The following is a 19,260-nucleotide window of genomic DNA, read 5'->3' on the forward strand; positions in this document are numbered from 1 at the left end:
GGAGCCCAACGCAACAAGGCAACGAGGCAAGATGGAGCCTTTCAAATGAAAAGCACTTTATTGGAAAAAAGAAAATGAGCAAACTTAGAAGAGTTTTGGCAGCTGTCGGAGGCGACTGAGGTCCAGAATGTTCCCCACGGACGCGTCCCCGGCAGACGGCGGCCGGTCGGGGACGGCGGCGGCCTCCGCCGCGCCGCCGGCAGCCATCTTGTCGGCGAGCGGCGCCATCTTGGGCCCGAGCTCCCTGATCAGCGGGAGGAGGAGCTCGGTGGCGGCGGCGGGGGCGGGGGGGGCCGCCAGGAGGCCGTGGCGCCGCATGTACGTCGCCGTGGCGACCGACATGTTTGGCGAGAGGGCGGGGCCCGGCGGCCCCGACGGGAAGCGCTTCAGGTACTCCCGCGAGATGGACGAGCCGTTGGGGCCGAGCGACGGCGACGCGCTGCCGACACACAAAGCGGCCAAAAGTCACAAACAGGAAAAACGTCAAAAATTCCAAAAGACGTCAGCATAACATTTCTGGATATGAAGTCACCATCCGATAATATTGTGGCAAGACAAAAAGTATACAAATAAAAATGGATTGAGGCGCGCACACATCGACTTCCTCCACATATTGACTTGCTTCACAAGCACAATTATGATGATCATCTGACGATTAGCAGTGATTTGAAACTTATGAGAATTCACCTGCACACAAAAAATTCACCACCAGAGGGTGCGACAACTGCACAAATAGAAATCAACCCGACTTTTTGAACGGATGTGCTGCTTTTAATATCGTGACATGACCACAACGATATATTGTGGCAGTTTTAATATCACGATATTGTTGCCGTTATCGTTACATCCCGAATGGCTGCAAAACTTTGGAAAAACTTTTCACAAAATGTTTTGACAGATGATAAAGAAGCAGCAAATGCAAAATCGCTACTAGCAAAAACTAAATGACATTTTCAGACGTGTAGCATATAATTGGAAAAAGAGTTATGGAGATGATCCATATCAGATGATGGAATTGAACAAGCTCAAGTCAAAGCAGTTGACCATAACTCACACACGCCACAAAAAAACTCAAAACAGCCCAAAATCGGAATGACTCAAAATCACTGAAAGGGTCATGTGACCTAAGAATGACATCATCATCTTCAGCCTGTAGCCGCGTGCGTACCTGCCCAACTGTGACATCGTCGTCGTCGTCGTCACTCCGAGACGCACGGCGGCGGCCGGCGGCGGACTCCCCGAGTCGTCGCTCGTTTCCAATTTCCCGTCCGCCGATTCCTGTGTGGACAAACGCGCACGAGCGAGATCACGCGTGCGATCGTGTGGCTTCGGCGTCTGTCCGACAACGAGCGCCCCATCGGCCATCGATCAAAATCAAAGCGCGCCGAATACAAGCAAAAAACAAAACCAAAAGTTCCCTTGCAAGTATCGGTGGGCGGTATCGGCAACCTGCACGATCCCTTGAAGTAAGACAAACCTGCGTGCGGTCACCGTCCATCTCAAGCGGCGGCTCCCGGTCTGTGATGCCACCTCCCCGGGAGTCCTGGGGGGGCGGGACTTCCTGGGGAGGCGGAGTCTGAGAGCCCCAAAGGAGACTGGCACCTGAGTCGCAACGCAAACATATCAATCAATCAATCAATCAATCAATCAGAGTGTCAGCAGATGAGTTGACAGGAGAGTCTGACCTGTTGCCACGGCGACACTGCTGGTGGTTTTGGTTTTGTGGCTGGGCGGGGCCTCCTGAGCCTCCAGCAGCATCTGGACCTGCGCCAAAGGAAACCACAATTACTTTTTCTATTTCATTTCCAAACTGGGAGTCCCAGTGAGCAGCCTCAAAGCGGTTGGTGACCTTTGACCCTGCCGCCACTCACAACATTTGGGTTTCGATGACCCTCGCCAATCACAAACTAGCACCGCCCCATTCTCCTTCCTATCAGTCACTTCCTGTTACCTGAGCCTGCAGGAGGCGGAGCTGCTGGTCTTGCTGGAAGAGGAAGTGGTGGGCGTGGCACGATTCCCACACATGGGAGGGGCGTGTCATCCAGGGCGGGGAGGCGGGGCTCGGAGAAACGAGCGCGGAGGTGGGAGGGGCGCGACCCGGCGGCGGTGGGCGGGGCTCAGGTGTGCTGTGGAGGGGGGGAGGAGCTCGCCCGCTATCGTCGCCCTCGTCGTCACGCGGGTGGCGGTGGGAGGAGTCGGCCTCCATCAACAGAGAGAGCTCGGGAACTGTCGGCTGAAGGGGAGGAGCCTGCAAACAGGCCGATCACGTCGCGTCGCCGAGGCAACATCGGCCGCCGGTGGCGTCGCTTACCTGCTGCGCGGGAAGGTGCGGGCGAGGCGAAGGTCGCGGCGACCAATCGTCGTCTTCCACGCCGGAGTCTCGCTCGCCGATGCCCGCGGTCGCCGTCCTGTGAGGACTGCCGATGACAATGACGCACCCGAGCCAAACTCCAGACGCACATTTGCTTAACGAGTTGGTTTGTTTAACGAGCGTGTGTCAGGCCTCAACTAGCACAACGAGACCAGTGAAAATATTGTCTAAGATTTTGGCTGAAAACAACAAAACCAAGCGAGTAGCATCACTGCAATATACTCGACAAATGTGTTTTCCTGAATCAACGTCAAATAGAAAAACAAAAAGGTGAAAAGTGGTCAATCTCACCTGCCAAAGGAGTTTTGAGCGTCTCGGAAGACTCTGGCTTGCCCTGGGTGACCTTCCGGGATCAGCTCAAACTCCAAAGTGCCACCGTCGGCCGGCGCCCCCTGCTGACCACGCATCACGTCACCTTTCGGCCCGGTCGCATCTTCCCGCGCGGGCGCGCTCACCTGAAAGAGCGTCACGTGGTCCGAGGCGCTCAGCAGCCGGCACTCGGGCCCGCCAGCGGCGGCGGCGGCCGGCGAACGGCGGCAGCCGAAGAAGGCGGGGCCGGCGTGCGGCGAGGCGAAGACGAGCAGCAGGAAAGCGCCGTCCTCCGACGTGACTCTGACACGCAAACAAACATGAGCGGCCGTCGCCTGGCGCTCGTCACGCCTCCGCCCGCCGCGTCACCGACCTGTCTTGGAGGGCGGAGCCAAAGAGGAACCGCAGACACCAGGTGACCACCTGAGGGTTCCGCACCACGCTCACGCCGCTCAGCCAGCTGGCAGGTGACACGTGGACAAGCACACAATATTCATTTCATTGAATTGAATATTTAAGTCATTTGACTTATTTTACTCTTGCAATATTACACAAAAAATGGAAAACCGACTATGTCAATGACTGACATGTTGCATAATAGTGTTTAAGAAAGACAAATTTGTTTCCAGAAGTTATTTGGATTTCTTTTGTTTAATACACTAAAGTACTCATTTTGAATATTGTGATGGTACAAAAAGAAACAATTTCTCATTGGAAAAACATCCGTTTGTGTCTTGAGTCGTTTTACCGTTGATGATCGTGGATTTATTAACGTGCGCAATATAATCGGTATTGTCACATGACGAGATCTTTTTTTTTGTGAGCCGCGTATCGCATATCGTGTCGTATCGTGATGTTCCCACGCCTACTTGCAACCAAAAATGATTTTCACAATTGTCAAGTCATCACAAACTGACAATCACTCAATCAATTACGATCATTTTAGGAGTGAATGAAACAAAACATCCTGGAAAATGTGAAAATATTTGGACAAGCTCAGAAAAAGTGCTCATCGGTGGTGACAATTGATTCATCGATGCACTTCTACGTGTGTGTGTGACTTACACGCCAACCAGAGGCAGTTTGGAGGCTTTGGGGTCCGATTCCAGCAGCAGCAGCAGCAACTTCCTGTTCTGATCCATGGTCACAAACCTGCACGCACGCACACGCGCGTTTTAGATACGATGGCGCGCTGTCGTGCCGGCGGCGGCGGCGGTGGCGACTTTCACCCCCGCTGGCGGCCGCCCGCGCTCTTCAGACTCCTGAGCAGCGCGGTGGGGATGACGGGGACGGGGCGGAGCGGGTGGACGTCCAAACGGACGGACGGACAAACGCACGACCAGGCCAGCCTGAAGGACGCGGCGTCCCCCCGCTGCTGGCAGCTCACGTGACCTTTCACCTTCAGCAGCTGCCACAGGTCCAGGGGCTGCCGGCCGCTCACAGCCGCCTGCAAGGCCTGACGCCGCAAGACAAAAACAAAATCGGCAAAGTTTGCTCATATTGCCTATAGACGAACCGATAATCGGCACCGATATTGGCCATTTTGATGAATATCGGCATTGGACTTGTTTAAAAATATAACGGTCGATCTAAAGAGATTTTCATCGAAGGGAGAAATTTATTTGGCTTTATAAGTATGTTGTTGGAGTGACAGGTGGGCGGGACTTACAGCGACGGAGCGCTTGAGCTCCGCCTCCGATTGGATGATCTCATCAGAGGTCTTCTGGGTGGAGAACAAACAAGGAACCAGGACGTCGCCCGGCAGCGAGGCGGCGGGAACGCGGCCCCCGTCGCCGGCCTGCTTCCCGCCCGGATCGAAGCGGTCCAGCGTCACCGTCACGCCCTCCTCGTCTGTGGACGCAAGCGGACGGAACCCCGAAACTTCCTCAACTTCGCCAAAACCACAAGCGGCCCTTTTAGCCGGCGCGGCTTCGCTGGGGGCAGCAGGCAAGCGCAGACGAGCCTCTCCCCAACCACTTCATGCAATTCATCCCAAGCCGGCCGACCGACGCGTCCCGGGTCGTCCCCGAGGTCTGCTCCCGCTGGGACGTGCCCCAACCACCTCACTGGCTCCTCGACACGGAGGAGGAGCGGCTCGACTCGGAGCCCAATCGCAACGAGTCAGCTTCTCATACATTCCGCATTTTGGATGCCCGCCAGGCTTATTAATAACCTTTTGGAATTTTTCATTTGAGCTACTTTTCAACTTTGGTTTTGAAATGTCGTCGGTTTTCAGGGGGTCCGCCTTCAAACTAACTACATTGAATCATTTCGGAACATATTTAATCATATTTGTCCACTCGCACATTTGATGCAAGATGGCTGCCAGTCAACAAGAACACAGACGAAGAAACCAGTTTGAAAAGGACGGATTGAAAGAAGTGAAGTGAAGTGAAGTGATGCGACCCGAAGGCATTCTTGCCCTTCTCCGACCGATTGTCAAGTTTTTCAAAAGGCGGATTCAACGAGCCATATTTTGTTGGCATGCGAATTTACTTGCAAAGACGACATTCAACTGCATGAAAGCACTTCATTTCTTCACCTTCGCTTTCATTCGCTTATGCTCAAAACACAAATGTACATTTTGCATACCTGCAATTCAAGAGGAGAAGAAAAACATTTGCCAACTGCTGTGCAAACAGCGGACGTCTTTTTTTTTTTTTTTTTTTTTCTCCGTTCTCACCTGCGTCCACGTCCACGGAGCCCAAGAAGAAGCAGTGAACGCGCGACGCGTTGCATCGCCGCACGTGACGCTGAGCCAGCCGAAGAGCCTTCTCGCGCAGCAGGAGGCGGGGCATCCTAAACGCGCACACAAAAACACGCCATGGCAAAGACGCGGATCGCTTTGACGAGACTTTTTGCTCCACTCATGAACGTGCTTCACGTCATCAAAAGTGGACTCAAATCTATCCAAATGTTACTTGATGAAGAAAAATGAGATGATTTGGTCAAATCGTGTCTCTGCTCATCTGTCATGTGACACGGTTGACACGCCCCCTTTGAAATCTGCAGCCAGCGAGTGCAACACGCACAAACACGCGAGATAGAAGATAAAAGTCAATTATCGTTAAGATGAATGAAAGATTCCAACGATCACGTTCATCTGACCGCTAACTCACGCTGCCTAATTGACGAGCTCATAAAATGGAGCCAAAGTCGCCACTGGGGTTGTCAATTGTCGAGTTCATTCTGGTTTGATTATCATTTGAAACTTCCTTATTAAACGATGTGCTTTAAAGTTTGCTGAATAATGTTTTTATATTGTCATTATGTTCTCTTTTCTTGATTTTCTCTTCTTCCTCCGAATGTTTGTCCGCGTCGTCTTTCCTTGTGGAAAGCACATCCACTTGCCTTGTGGATCAAATGTGCTCGACAATTAAACTTGCCTTGATTCAATTTGTATCACGATTCATAGGTCACCATTTCATTTGATACCGATACACATTTATAACGCGATCGTTGCCATTTTATGACTCAAACTTAGAAAATACTCATCAGTAAACTTGTACATATAAAGTGGAAGATTTGGATGAAAATGATTATTTATTGATCTGAAACTCGAGTCTTTGAGCAAATGTATTTCACAAAACAGGCTGTGATCTGTTTCATGTTTGAAATAAAATATGAAGGCTTCATGTTCCATTTGGAAATTGAGCTGCCCGAATACACAATCAATAAACACTGATGCCGAAATCTTCCTCTGCTGAGCTTGACTTGACGTGATAGGACAGTTTGTGACTCATTGATTGATTTCAGCGTCTTACCTGTGAGAGCACATTTGGACGCAGATCTTCTCTCCAACGGGGCGAGCATCCCACAAACACGTTCTGGATTTGGGGAAGCCGAGCGCCGTCAGGGAACTTCCCGCAGCTCTACACACACAAAACGTGACTCAACATTTGACACACACAAAACGTGACTCAACATTTGACACACACAAAACGTGACTCAACATTTGCTCACCAGGAAATCGCGCCACCGAACAATTTGTTGACCTTAACTTTCTTCTTATTAGCGTTCATTTCGTCAACAAAAAGTCAACAAAAATCAACTCGTCATTGCAGATTTTTCACCAGACTAAAACTAGACTCATTAAAAACAACAACTCGGACTAAATTAGTTTGCATTTTCATCAACTAATGAAGACAAGACAAAATTGTCCTTCACTTGATAAAAATGGGACTAAAACTTGTGGACATTTTAGTTCATGAACAAAAACGAGATGAAAATTATATGATTTTGTTTAAAAAAAAAAAAAAGCCAACAGCTATAACGGTTCCAACAATAATGTTAATCCGACCGCTAACTAATGCTTGCTAACTTATTAGCTCATAGCATGGAGCCATAGTAGACACTTGTTGATATACTGTCATTGTGTGTCCAATTGTTTCACATAAAAATGATTCAAGAAAATTTGATGTGAAATAGATTTCGATCCAAAATGTACAACATATCTGTTGACAAAAACATACAGGGGTTAAATGACTGTCCTGACTAAAACTAGAATAAAATGTTGACAGTTTTTCTCGACTAAAACTAGCCGAATAAAATGATGTTTTCTTGGACTAAAATGCTAGATTTAACAGTTGACTAAAAATAGATTAAATAAAAACGGGATGGGGTGGACTAACTATGATAAAAACTAACATGTGTGATTGAAACTGGACGAAAACTGAGACTAAATTTTAAAATGGCGGATCAAATTAACCCTACTTGTCATGTGCTGCGGAATAAATTAAGCTTTCACAACTACACATGACAAACTGCAATCTCGTTTGGAAGTTTTGCGGTCTCCTCACTTTCTCTGTGGCACCTTGAGAGGCCACAAGGAACGCAGCCGACTGGAAAACTTGACTGAAATACTTCATTTCAGAGGTACAACACAAAAACTGAAACAAAACTTGGTGAAAAGAAACAGGTGATGAAGCAAGGCAGAAACCACGCCCAATCCCCGTCCATTGACCAATCAGAGCCGTTCACAGCAACAAAAAAAAAAGAAGCCAACATTGGCTAGTAAATAAGCAGCATCGCTCACCTTCCCTTCACATTTTCGGGAGTCACGACCTGGTGGAAAACAGCAGTCGGAAGCGCCTGGAGGTTGACCGGGCAGCTCATCGATGAAGACACAAAACAAAACCGGAAAAAAAAACTTTGTTGCAAGCGCCCTCCCGGACAATGCTAAAGCTAGCAGCTAGCCGCGTTAGCTCCTCCACTCCGGCGTGTTCGTTCGTCAGACCACTCAAGTGTCGACCGAGACGGGAAGCGAACAAACGCGCGCTCCGACGTTCGTTTCGGGAGCTCTCGAGTTTTGTTCTCAGTTTTGTTTGCTTTGGGGTTTTTTTTGTCAAATGTCCGCCGCACACTCGACGCACTTTTGACGATGGCGCCGTTTCGCGCTCTGCTGGCGGGCCATTCGGAAGCCCAGGGAAAGAGGCGCGGCCAATAGGAAGCACTCTCGCCGCAGCGCTGACCAATAGCGTGCCGCTTGGCTTCCTCATTGCTTGGTGGTGGAAAATGGAGGAAATCCTCACAGCGCCCCCTATGTCCGATTTGTCAAAATGACACAGTGGTTGTCAAAAATTTTAAATCAAGTCAAGTCAAAATGACATATTGATAACATGATATCTGTAGATCAACATGCAAATGATGGTGCAGACAAAAAGATGGTTTCATAATACAAAAGTCACCATTTTAATTTGAATTTGGGTGGGGAGCCGATGTTTTGGTCCAATTGACACCTGTTGGCCAAAACATCAGCATGACACCCACCACCGTGATCCCCCACACCAATCAATCAATTAATCAATCCCCCCCAAAAATGAAACAAATAGTCCACACTACCCATGATGCTCAGCACCAGGATGACCAAACGTGCTGACAGTCAGCTGGCTCCGCCTCCTCTTTCGGAAAAGAAGAAAAAATATCCGTGTATAATGAAATATTAAAAAAAAATTAAAAAAAATGAAAGCATTTATATATATATATAAAAGTCAAATAAATGTTTAAAAAAAATAAAAGAGGAAAATACAAAAGAAACAAGCAAAAAGTCTTCTTTGGTCTTTCCTGCAGAGGTGATTGGTCGCTGGCTGTCGATCTTCCACAACCCACTCATCTGCACACGTGGAGAATAATTATGATGGGTAAATAGCACATTCACAAATGCAAATGGCAAATAGAAAAGAACCATTTGTTTGCTTTAAAATTGAATTGCAGTCACATTTTGCTTCCTTGACAATCTTAAATATGGACGGACAATCAGATGCCACGTGAAGAGATTTCAAATCATGTTTTCAAATGGAAGATTGAATAGAACCGGCTTGTGGAAATCTTTTTGTTTGGAACACAAACGTTATCTCCCATCGAGAGTTTGCAATTGTTTTGGTGTCATTGAAAAAAAGAAAAATCTTTGAGGTGAAAGGTCAGCGCGACCGTGTCACGGTGCGACCTCTGACCTGCGGAGGGCTCGAGCTTCGTACAACGTGTTGTCGTCATCCTCATCGCTTGCCGTCGCCGCCGTCAGCTCCATCGAGTCGTCCGAGTGAGCCAGCAGGCCGTACTTCTTCCTCGGGGCTGCCTTCTTCACGCTAAATAAAAAGCAACAAAACAAGATGTTAAAGACGATGATGCGACAACAAAAATAAAACCTAGCAAAGAAATATTTCTCAAATACAATACTGCATGTGTTTATGCAATCTACTACAAAGATGAGCTAGTAAGACATGCCCGTTATCTGTTTGACCAAACCGCAGCAGGGCAATAAAAGAGCCAAACTGAAACTAAACGACGAGATGGATATTTCATGCCGGTATCGATGCGGTACCGACACTGACTTAGTATCGATAATGTCGACACTTGTATCGATCTCTACTCACCGCACGGCCCTGATGAGGAAGTAAAGTAGGCCGACGGCGGTGATGGCGACGAGCACGTAGAAGGCTCGCTGCACCATCAACGAGTCCATTTTGAAGCCGCTCAGCGTCTTGCCTTCTCTTCCCGCACTTCCGGCTCCGGCCGCCCCACTTCCGGCTGCTGCGCTGCTACTGTTGCTCGAAATCTCGGCGGTGGTTTGCGGCGCCGCCCCCGGAGCCGCGAGCGTCTGGCAGACGGGAAGAAGCAAAAGCAGCAGGGGACCAACGAGCGCCGGGCGCGCGGGTGCCGCCATTGGAAGCGACCGAAAGCAAATGAACGTCGTGGAAGAAGAAGTTGGAGAGGAAAACTGAAGCCTTCTTCGCAACACGCCTCGCCTGTCTGCTTTGTTGACAAAGTACACGCCGACCAGGAAGTGGAGTGACGCCACGCGTGACGACATCACGTCCTGACGTCGGCTGCATTTGAATGGCGCGCCCTCAAGTGGCCATTTGCGGCAGCACAGCGACTCCAGCGTCATCAAATCATTCTTACGTTAGGAATTTTAATAAAGCGTGAAAACAATACAAAAAAATGTCATTAGTTGTGAAGAGTCAAATAATTTCAACTTGAGGTGTGTGTGTGTGTGTGTGTGGAACGAAATGAAGTCTTGAAGATGCGGCGCGTGAGTGACAGCTCGAGCGTCCAATGGTGAGACTGGGATTGGCCCGAGCGCTGTCGGGGGCGGGGCCAAGAGATTACAGCCGCCCGCCGCCGCAGATCACAACACATCGCTGCACGTCACAAGCCATCAGAACCGTTTGGACCATCGACGCTTGTTTCCGGATTTCCCCGTCTCAAACGGGATCTTGGTCGGGCTCGGTCCAGATCGGCTGCTCCGATCATGGCAGCGTTCGTGCGCTTGTAGGCCCGATGGATGCTGAGTGGGTTCCGGGTTCTGGTACCGTTTTGGAGTAAAAAAAAAAAAAAAAGAAGAAGAAGAAAAAGAAAAAAAAAGAGAATTGGTCCGTGTGGCTTGTGCGTTTTGGGTCTTAAACGGAGCGGGAGGCGGGATTAAAAGACCCCCCCCCCCACTCCTGTAATCCGGTTCTGCTCCATCTGGACTCGGGAGGGCGCGCGTGATCGGAACCAGCCCCGCAGACGCAGCGTCAAGATGCCGACGTCCCGGCCCGGTTCGGAGGCGGTGCCGGCGGCGGACTTCTGGGTGGACGGCTCGCGCAGGGACGGGACGGTGGAGGAGTTCTACACGCTCGGCTCCGAATTGGGCAGGTGGGTCAGGACGGACGGACGGACGGACGCGCGCGCAGAAAATAAATATAGACGTTGTTCGGAATGGCGGGCGGATGTTCCGACAAGCTCCGACTTCCCATGAGGGCAAACTTGCGAGGGCGAGCGACACCTTCGCGTCAGAACACGACGACGACAACAACACAACCATAATGCAACACACTTCACAAACGCAACAAGCTACATGCTAACAACATGCTAATCTGCTGTTTGTTGAACGTGTCAACAACAAAATACGTTTCATGAGCATCATCATTATTATTATTGACGCTTATTTCACGTATTGATTCATGATCGTTAAAGTTGAGATCAACAAACATGGAGGAAAAAGTGATGTCATATTGTTGTCGTGACGACATAGCCAGGCGTCCACCTGGATGAAACATTCGAGCATCATGGGTAATGTAGTCAACACTTTTCCCTTTTTTTTTGCTTTTGATGACGCAAAAACAAAAATGTGACGTCAGCCAGTGGCAAACTGACTCATGTGTTAGCATCAGTGATAGGCCGACTTTTGAGGTGGCGAGGCCGCCATATTGCTCCTCCCAAGAATTGTTTCCCGCCATACCGTGCTATACATTTGCAGGATACAAAACGGAGAACATTTGAGACAGCATACTCGTCGAAACAGCATGATTGATGGTGATTTCAATTTATGAAACATAAACAAGGGGAACACGTCCGCCTCCCAGTTCTGAGGACTCCGGTTCGAGTCCGGGTTCCTCTGGCCTTCCTGGGTGGAGTTTGCATGTTCTCCCCTTGCCCGCGTGGGTCTTCTCCGGGTACTCCGGGCTCCTCCCACATTCCAAAGACATGCGTGGCAGGTTCATTGGCTGCTCCCAATTGTCGCTCGATGGTTGCTGGTGTCTGTGTGCCCTGCGATTGGCTGGCGACCGGTCCAGGGTGTCCCCCGCCTACTGCCCAGAGCCAGCTGAGATGGGCGCCAGCAACCCCTTGTGATGAATAAGCGGTCAAGAAAATGGATGGATGGATAAACGAGGACTTGAGACACTTTCCAACTTGCCTTAAATACATGTAGAAATGCTATTATTTCTTCATGATGTTTAGTACAGGAACAAACTTGTTGTGTGTTTTTTTTTTAAATGAATTAGAATTCTCAGTGTAATTCAACAAAAGACGCCTCTTCCAAATCTAATGAAAGAAAAAGGTGCTTTTTTCAAAGCAGCACATGCTGTCCACTAGTTAGTTTTATGTGCTCCAAAATAGTATTGTGCCTGCCTACGAGCTGGATTTGTCTCATCTGGATGTATCGTTGATCCGGCAGTCTGCCGGTGAGGTGGGAGGAGCAAGATGGCCGCCCTGCGACTTCAACGGCTTGATCGGCTATCCAATCAGATGTACAGCTTAGCGAGTGTGACAAACTCACCAATGTGTTAGCGTGCTGTCGCTAGCCCGTTAGCAGGTGTACTGTTGCCATGGAGACCGGCACGGACGTGATCCGTTCCCTCCATCTGGCTCGCCATAAATGCAGACGCACGAGCGCGTTGGCAGGCGCTAGCAGGACGCGTTTTGTGTTTTCAGAGGCGCGACATCCGTCGTGTATCGCTGCGAAGAAAAGGACAAGAAGAAGTCGTACGCCGCCAAAGTTCTGAAGAAGACGGTCAGTAGCGGTCTCACGTCGATGATGTCATCACCCGGCCGGCTCACCGGCGTGACGTTTGCGTTTTGCTTTTTCCCGAGCCGCAGATCGACAAGAAGATCGTCCGCACGGAGATCGGCGTCCTGCTGCGACTTTCCCATCCCAACATCGTAAGTGCGACGGCCTCTCGACCGACGCGACATCCGACCGACCGGCGCTTTGCTCCCCAGATCCAGCTGAAGGAGATCTTCGAAACGGACACGGACATCGCTCTCATTTTGGAGCTGGTGACGGGAGGCGAGCTCTTTGACAGGTGCGCGCCATCGTGACCTTTCACCTGCCACCTGCCACCTGACGCCACCTTCACCTTTTCAGGATCGTGGAGCGCGGATACTACAGCGAGAGGGACGCCGCCCACGTCATCAAACAGATCCTGGAGGCCGTGGCGGTAGGACGCGTCCGTCGTCATAGCAATCGCTTGGTTTGTTTTTCTTCTTCACAAAACATCGTTCCAAAAAATTCTGAAAATAAATAAACAAAACAACAGAATTGAACCCCCAAAAATTGATAAAGAATCACAATAACCAACATCGAAATCGTTGACGAGTTCACGCTTACGTGATCGCGTGTGTAAAAAGAAACAGGAAGTACTATCAACTTCCTGTTTCTACTCGGGATGGAACGATATCGTAATATCGCCACTATATATCGTCGTCATGTCACAATATTAAAAGCAGCACATCTGTTCAAAAAAAATAAAATAAGTCGGCTTGATTTGCATTTGTGCAGTTCTAGCATCCTCTGGTGGCTAGTTTTTTTCATGTCGTTTAATTTCCACAAGGCACCTTTTGGCCCTTCTATGTTTCAAATCCACGCTTATGGTCAGATGAAGTAATAAAGTAATAAATAAATAAATAATATGCTTGTTAACAAGTAAGTGCCTCAATATTTTATATTTCTATACTTTTTTATATATTTATATTTTCATCCTATTTTTCATATAGCATGAGTTGTTTTATTTTGACGATATTGTGACCTTTTTTGTCTTGCCAATATTCTGCTAATTATCGTATCATGACCTTCATATGATGATAATATCGTATCGTGATGTTTGGACATCCTTTTGCCGGCTTCAATAACAAGCTTAGCAACAGAATTTGTCAATATTATTATTGATGTATTGACATGCTGATAATAAGAACCAACATCAGGCAGGAGCAGCCTGACAGTCGACGTGGTTGTCAGTGCGCCCCCCAGTGGCCACAATTAGCAACAACAACTGGGATTGCCAACGGGCCGGATGGGATCCGTTTGTGGCCCGCGGGCCGGATGGAATCCGTTTGTGGCCCGCGGACCGGATGGGATCCGTTTGTGGCCCGCGGGCCGGATGGAATCCGTTTGTGGCCCGCGGGCCGGATGGGATCCGTTTGTGGCCCGCGGGCCGTCCCTTTCACACCGTTCAATGTTAGTCAGTCTTGGAATGGGTTTTTTGTTTGTTTTTTTGCTTATTGGATTTTGTCTGGAGGATTTTGAAGCGCGTTGCGTATTTTTCTGCCAAATGGCACAAAGATGGCGGCTTGCGTTTTGTTTAGTCGTCGTCTTCGTCATGGCGACGCGCTTCGACAATTTTCATCCTCGCGTGTGTCGGCGCTGGACCGATTATCGGACGGAGCGATTATTGACACTCCTTCTTCTTCTTGGTCGTGTGTGGTGGGTTGTCGCAGCCAGCGCGGTTACGTAACGTGCAGCTGCTCAGCAGATTAACATCACGCGGGATTAACATCACAAACGCACGCACGACCTCGATCCCGTCTCGGCCCGTGTGTGCGTGCGTGCGTGCGTGTTGCACCATTCGCTCGTATCATCTCAGGACGACATCAAATGTCCTCTTCCGATTGGGTGGCTTGCTAGCATTAGCATCACGTCGCTAACTGGGTCATTTCACGCGTGCGCGTTTCAATATTTTCAATTGAGTTTTTCAAATTCACTTTTCATTTTTGTTGTTTTTCGAGCAGCTGATTCCTTTTTTGAAATTATTCTGTTTTAAAGGGATACTTGACTTATTTAACCATTTTTGGCAGTCAAACATGAATATTTTGCCTATAATAGATGTGATGTTTTCATGATTTTTCACGTACCTTTAGGAAGACATTTTGCAACTGGCTCTCAACTGCAAATGACATCACAAGGGCGCAGGTAACCAATCACAGCTCAGCTTGTGAGAATGTCATATGACCAAACCTAGAAAGCTGTGATTGGTTACCTTTGGCTGCCTTTGTGATGTCATTTTGAGTCTGGAGCAAGTTGCAAAATGTCTTCTTAAGAGTGGAAGCGTCACCTGCCTTGTTCGCTTCTCCGCCTGGCTTCCAAGAAGTAAGTAAGCCTTGTGTGTGAGTGAGTGGATAATATATGGAAAAAACAAAACAAAATGTCTTCTTAAGGGTGGAAGCGTCACTTGCCTTCAGTGCCGCCTGGCAAAAGCCCGCGTGGCTTACATCAAGTCAGCTTGTGTGTTATTAATTGAATATGACAAATGATGAAGTTAGCACATGAATTCTAGACAAAATCTGAACTTTTGACTGCTGAAAATGGCTCAATGAGTCAAGTATTCTTTTTTGTATTTATTTATTTATAGTTATTTTTTTAGTGTTTTTTTTTGTGTGTGAATATTTATGAAGTATTTGTCAAGTACAATTCCCAGATGACAATTGGAGCGACTTTTGCGAAGGATAATACGAAATGTGAAAACATTTCAAATGAAATTCAAATTCAAACAACATTTTGAAAGCGTTTTCAATATTTGTTTTGTTTTGAAATTTTTTCCAACGTGTCCCTCCGGAACGCTTTTGCGTCAGTATCTGCACGAGAACGGCGTGGTGCATCGGGATCTGAAGCCGGAGAATTTGCTGTACGCCGACCTGTCGCTCGACGCGCCGCTCAAGATCGGTGAGTGAGGCCGTTTGCCGTCGCCGTGACGACCGTCCGTCCGTCCGTCAACGGCGTGCGTTGCCTTGCAGCCGACTTCGGTCTTTCCAAAATCATCGGCGATCAGGTGACCATGAAGACGGTGTGCGGCACGCCCGGATACTGCGGTGAGTTCCCGACGCGGACGCGGACGGAACGTGACTGCCGCTCGCTCCTTCAACTTTTGCTCGTCTTTTCAAGCTCCCGAGATCCTTCGCGGAAACGCGTACGGGCCGCAAGTGGACATGTGGTCGGTGGGCGTCATCCTCTACATCCTGTGAGTTGACACGCGTAACATGACGCCACGCCATCCGACGCTGACGTTTGCGGGTGGCTCGCCGGCAGGCTGTGCGGGTTCGAACCCTTCTTCGACGCGCGCGGGGATCAGTACATGTACACGCGCATCCTCAACTGCGACTACGAGTTCGTCTCGCCGTGGTGGGACGACGTCTCCGACAACGCCAAGGACCTGGTCGGTGGGCCGCTCGTCCAGTCATCCGTCCAATCATCTGTCTAGTCATCCATCCGGTCTGTTCATCCATCCGTCCATTCATCCAGTTGTCCATCTGTCTGTCCATCCATCCATCCATTTGCACATCCGTCCATCACCAAGCCGATGCTAACATTCCACGAGTGCGAAGCGAGTGACCCGCGTGCGCGTGCGCGTGCGCGTGCGTCAGGTGAGCAAGCTGATCGTGTTGGACCCGGGCAAGCGTCTGAGCGTGTGCCAGGCCCTGCAGCATCCGTGGGTGCTGGGCAAGGCGGCGCGCTTCTCGCACATGGACACGGCGCACAGGAAGCTGCAAGAGTTCAACGCCAGACGCAAGCTGAAGGTGAGCAAAAATGCCCGCGTGACATCATCGATGACGTGAACGAATGCCATTCGGCGGCAGGCGGCCATGAAGGCGGTGGTGGCGACCGGTCGGATGCACGAATCGTCCCGCCGCCGCACCGACAGCTGCGAGATTCCCGCCTCGGGGACGTCGCGGCAGAGCAGCATGCAGCAGGACCCGCCCCCTGAGGCCGCCGATCCCGCCCCCAAAGACAAGGAGGCCGCGCCCTCGGGAAAGCAAAGGGAAGAAAGTAGCCCCGCCCCTCCTCGCAAGCCCGAGGCGGCGGCGGCGGCGGCGGCGGCGGCGCCCGCCCCGATCAGGCCGCCGCTGCGGGCCGATGGCCAGCGGCACGCCCGGTCCGCGGTGGCCCCGCCCAGGCCGCCCAAGAAGAGCTGCTCACTGGGCCACGCCGCCGCCGCCGCCTCCGCCGCCTCCGCCAGGGACCGGCCCCCGAGCCCCGACGCTCTCAGCAACGGCTTCACGGCGGGGGCGGAGCCTGCCGCTAAGACCGCCCATGGCCAGTGAGCTCCTCGCAGAGACGCTAACAAGATGTTGTTAGCTTGTGAATATTGACAAATGATTACAAATGGACATGTGCATGAAAACTGCAGCTAGCATGCTAGCTAATATGCTAACGTCTGAAATGTTGTCAATCTGTTTACACTTTCTTTTTCAAGTAAAGCTAAGGTGACGTTTTTTATATTTAAGATGTTTTTTTTTTCTGCTTGAAAGACTAGTTTCTTGTTTGGATGGCTAGCGTATTAGCATTAGCGCGTTCACGACAAGTTTGTTTTCCTCACCTTGAAAACACACGCATGTTAGCTTAGCTTAGCTTAGCATCGACGTCCTGTCCAGTTGTGGCAAGACTTCCTGGTTTGTTGCTAGGTAACAGGACTGCTTCAACAAGATGGAAACAGGAAGTCCACGTATAAGCAATGCTGCATTGGTGTTGACGCATGAAAATAAAAGCAATGAGAGGTTTTCCGACCGCAGAGGAAGTTGGTGTGCGTCACTTCCTGTGCCACCTTTGTTATCGTTTTAGCTTAGCTTAACATGATGCTAAGCTATGCTAACACGGCCAAGATAGTGTTTGGGTGGGCGGTGTAAATAGTGGTCTTGTGTTTGTCATGTAGTCACATGATGCAGACAGGAAGTGACATCATCATCAGACCTCAGTAAAGTTTCCTCACCTCAATTGTTGACTTGTTTTTTTATGTGCGTGACACTGGGCGGCCATGTTTGTAGTTCGGCCTCGTTTTGGGGGTGGCATGTGTCATCCGGACGCGCGCACTCGCTGGATCAGTTTCCTGATAAGCCAGCAGAGGGCGCCAGCAGAGGGCGCCAGCAGAGGGCGCCAGCCTCCCGCTCAGCTCTGTCGTCAACAACAAAAACACAGTTTGAACGGGAAAACATCCAAATAAATGTACGTATATTGGAGATGAGTAAAATGGATCTGTTTATTTCTCTCGTCGCTTCATCCAAATTTAATTGTGATTTCGGCTATTTATTCATTAATATTATGTGCTTGTTCTTTGACATTTAATGATAAAATTTGGAAAATGAATGAACGATTGTGCTCATGATTTTAATATTTCTAAAAAAAAAAAAATGGGATAGGCTCCAGCATGCCTACAACCCTGGTGAAGATAAGCGGATAGGGCTGGACAAAATAATTATAATTATAAAATATAATTTGATCTGTTCATATGCTAATAAGACCACCTTGGAAAAATGTTTGCCTGATGATGTCATTCTCTTACAGTCCAGTAGAGGGCAAACTGACAATGATTGTTGACTGCTGATCAATAATCTTTCCTTAAAGGTCAAAGGTCATGCAAGTGGAGGGGAAACGCAACGATGCCTTGCGGCCTGCCAGGGGGCGCCATCAGCGCCACTCCAAACTCAGGGCTCACCTTTGACCTCTGATGTCATTCACGTTGCTGACATTTTTTCGGAGTGGATGGAAGGACAAGATGGATGAATTGATCATCATCGATTATCTGTCATCAGCGGCTTGGACTGCTTCTTCTTTGGCTTTTCAAAAGGCTTCTTTTGACCCGCCCCCTTTTTGAGCCGTCATGTGAAAATCCACAACAAAGTAAGAGTTGTGGCATCGTCACCATGGTAACAGCAGCACACAACAACACAAACGCTGGAAAAAGCCGTCACAAGGAACATTTGGAAGGCCCCCCCCCAAAAAAAGAAGCTTTCTTCATTTTTCCTGTCCTGCCTTCAAGGCAGGAACGTCAAAGTGCTGCCAAATATTTGCACGCCTTGCGCAGGTCAGCTGCTTCACACATCAGGCAGCAGCTGCTTGTTGTTTCGTCAAACTTCCAACAGACACACTTACGCTCATCACTTGCAAATTGTATGCACGAGTGTCAAAGTCGTTTGACGTTCATGCGTGCGGCCATCTTGTCCTTCGGATAAAACAAAACGAGGACGTGCTTATTCATCACAATCATGCCAGGAAGGAAAACATGTGCAATTTTTCTGCACGCCAATTGGGAGACGCTTTGAAATGAAGTTGAAATCGAAAGCCCGCCTTTGAAAGTCATTCCCATTTTCTGCACACCACCGAACTAACCGAGATCATGCGAGCAAATAGATTGAAGAGTCGTGAAATCGCTTTCTGTCAGCGGCATAAAAAGCAGGATGGACGAGAAGTTGCCGTTTGATTAAACTTGAGCCAAAAACAGAGCTGAGATGAAAACTTGCCATCTTCTTCCTTCAAGGACCCAATGGCAAGCAATATAAGATGCTGCCATCTTGTGGTCGATATTGGAATTTCAGCCTAAAATCAATGGTAACATCGCACAAGTTGAAATAATTGAGTGGCTTGTAGCCTTTTCATTTGGGGCGGGGCTTAAACAGAACACTAGTGTAGACTTTGACTGGCAGGTGGGCTGACTCCTGATTGGTGGAGTGGTTGAGGGGCGTGCACACCCACCTTAATTGACTTACAAAAACAAAAAAACATCTTGTTAACAACATCAAATAAAAACGAAAATGCTTTTGAAAAAAACCCC

At 49.2% G+C, this 19,260-nt stretch overlaps 3 protein-coding genes across 8 annotated transcripts; 1 reads left to right on the forward strand and 2 right to left on the reverse strand.

Moving 5' to 3' along the window:
- Positions 1-39: 39 nt before the first annotated feature.
- On the reverse strand, positions 40-8,186 carry stil (STIL centriolar assembly protein). Of its 5 annotated transcripts, none has more exons than XM_077533830.1 (15): positions 7,716-8,186; positions 6,445-6,552; positions 5,364-5,479; positions 4,350-4,531; positions 3,910-4,136; positions 3,746-3,832; positions 3,054-3,140; positions 2,827-2,983; positions 2,663-2,763; positions 2,312-2,408; positions 1,952-2,248; positions 1,686-1,764; positions 1,478-1,602; positions 1,169-1,278; positions 40-439 (listed from the first exon to the last, which is right to left on the reverse strand). In XM_077533830.1, exons 1-15 carry the CDS (start codon positions 7,793-7,795, stop codon positions 85-87), a joined length of 2,208 nt encoding a protein of 735 aa, XP_077389956.1. In that variant the 5' UTR covers positions 7,796-8,186; the 3' UTR covers positions 40-84. The 5 variants fall into 5 exon arrangements, with proteins under 5 accessions (XP_077389956.1, XP_077389954.1, XP_077389955.1 ...); XM_077533828.1 differs by having other exon boundaries at positions 2,312-2,417; XM_077533829.1 differs by having other exon boundaries at positions 2,663-2,766.
- A 158-nt stretch (positions 8,187-8,344) lies between these two features.
- fam174c (family with sequence similarity 174 member C) lies at positions 8,345-17,613 on the reverse strand. Its single transcript, XM_077533839.1, has 4 exons — positions 17,422-17,613; positions 9,553-12,400; positions 9,133-9,264; positions 8,345-8,792 (listed from the first exon to the last, which is right to left on the reverse strand). The coding sequence occupies exons 2-4, from the start codon at positions 10,065-10,067 to the stop codon at positions 8,789-8,791; spliced, it is 651 nt and encodes a 216-aa protein (XP_077389965.1). The 5' UTR covers positions 10,068-12,400; positions 17,422-17,613; the 3' UTR covers positions 8,345-8,788.
- On the forward strand, positions 10,275-17,668 carry LOC144026818 (calcium/calmodulin-dependent protein kinase type IV). Of its 2 annotated transcripts, none has more exons than XM_077533836.1 (11): positions 10,275-10,816; positions 12,377-12,455; positions 12,542-12,604; positions 12,665-12,747; positions 12,810-12,882; positions 15,290-15,380; positions 15,452-15,526; positions 15,600-15,675; positions 15,744-15,870; positions 16,012-16,231; positions 16,292-16,568. In XM_077533836.1, the coding sequence occupies exons 1-11, from the start codon at positions 10,701-10,703 to the stop codon at positions 16,417-16,419; spliced, it is 1,131 nt and encodes a 376-aa protein (XP_077389962.1). In that variant the 5' UTR covers positions 10,275-10,700; the 3' UTR covers positions 16,420-16,568. The 2 variants fall into 2 exon arrangements, with proteins under 2 accessions (XP_077389962.1, XP_077389961.1); XM_077533835.1 differs by having other exon boundaries at positions 10,276-10,816; positions 16,079-16,231; positions 16,292-17,668.
- The last annotated feature ends 1,592 nt before the right edge of the window (positions 17,669-19,260 follow it).

Source organism: Festucalex cinctus, chromosome 10 (genome assembly GCF_051991245.1).
Source record: "Festucalex cinctus isolate MCC-2025b chromosome 10, RoL_Fcin_1.0, whole genome shotgun sequence".
Lineage (NCBI taxonomy): Eukaryota > Metazoa > Chordata > Actinopteri > Syngnathiformes > Syngnathidae > Festucalex > Festucalex cinctus.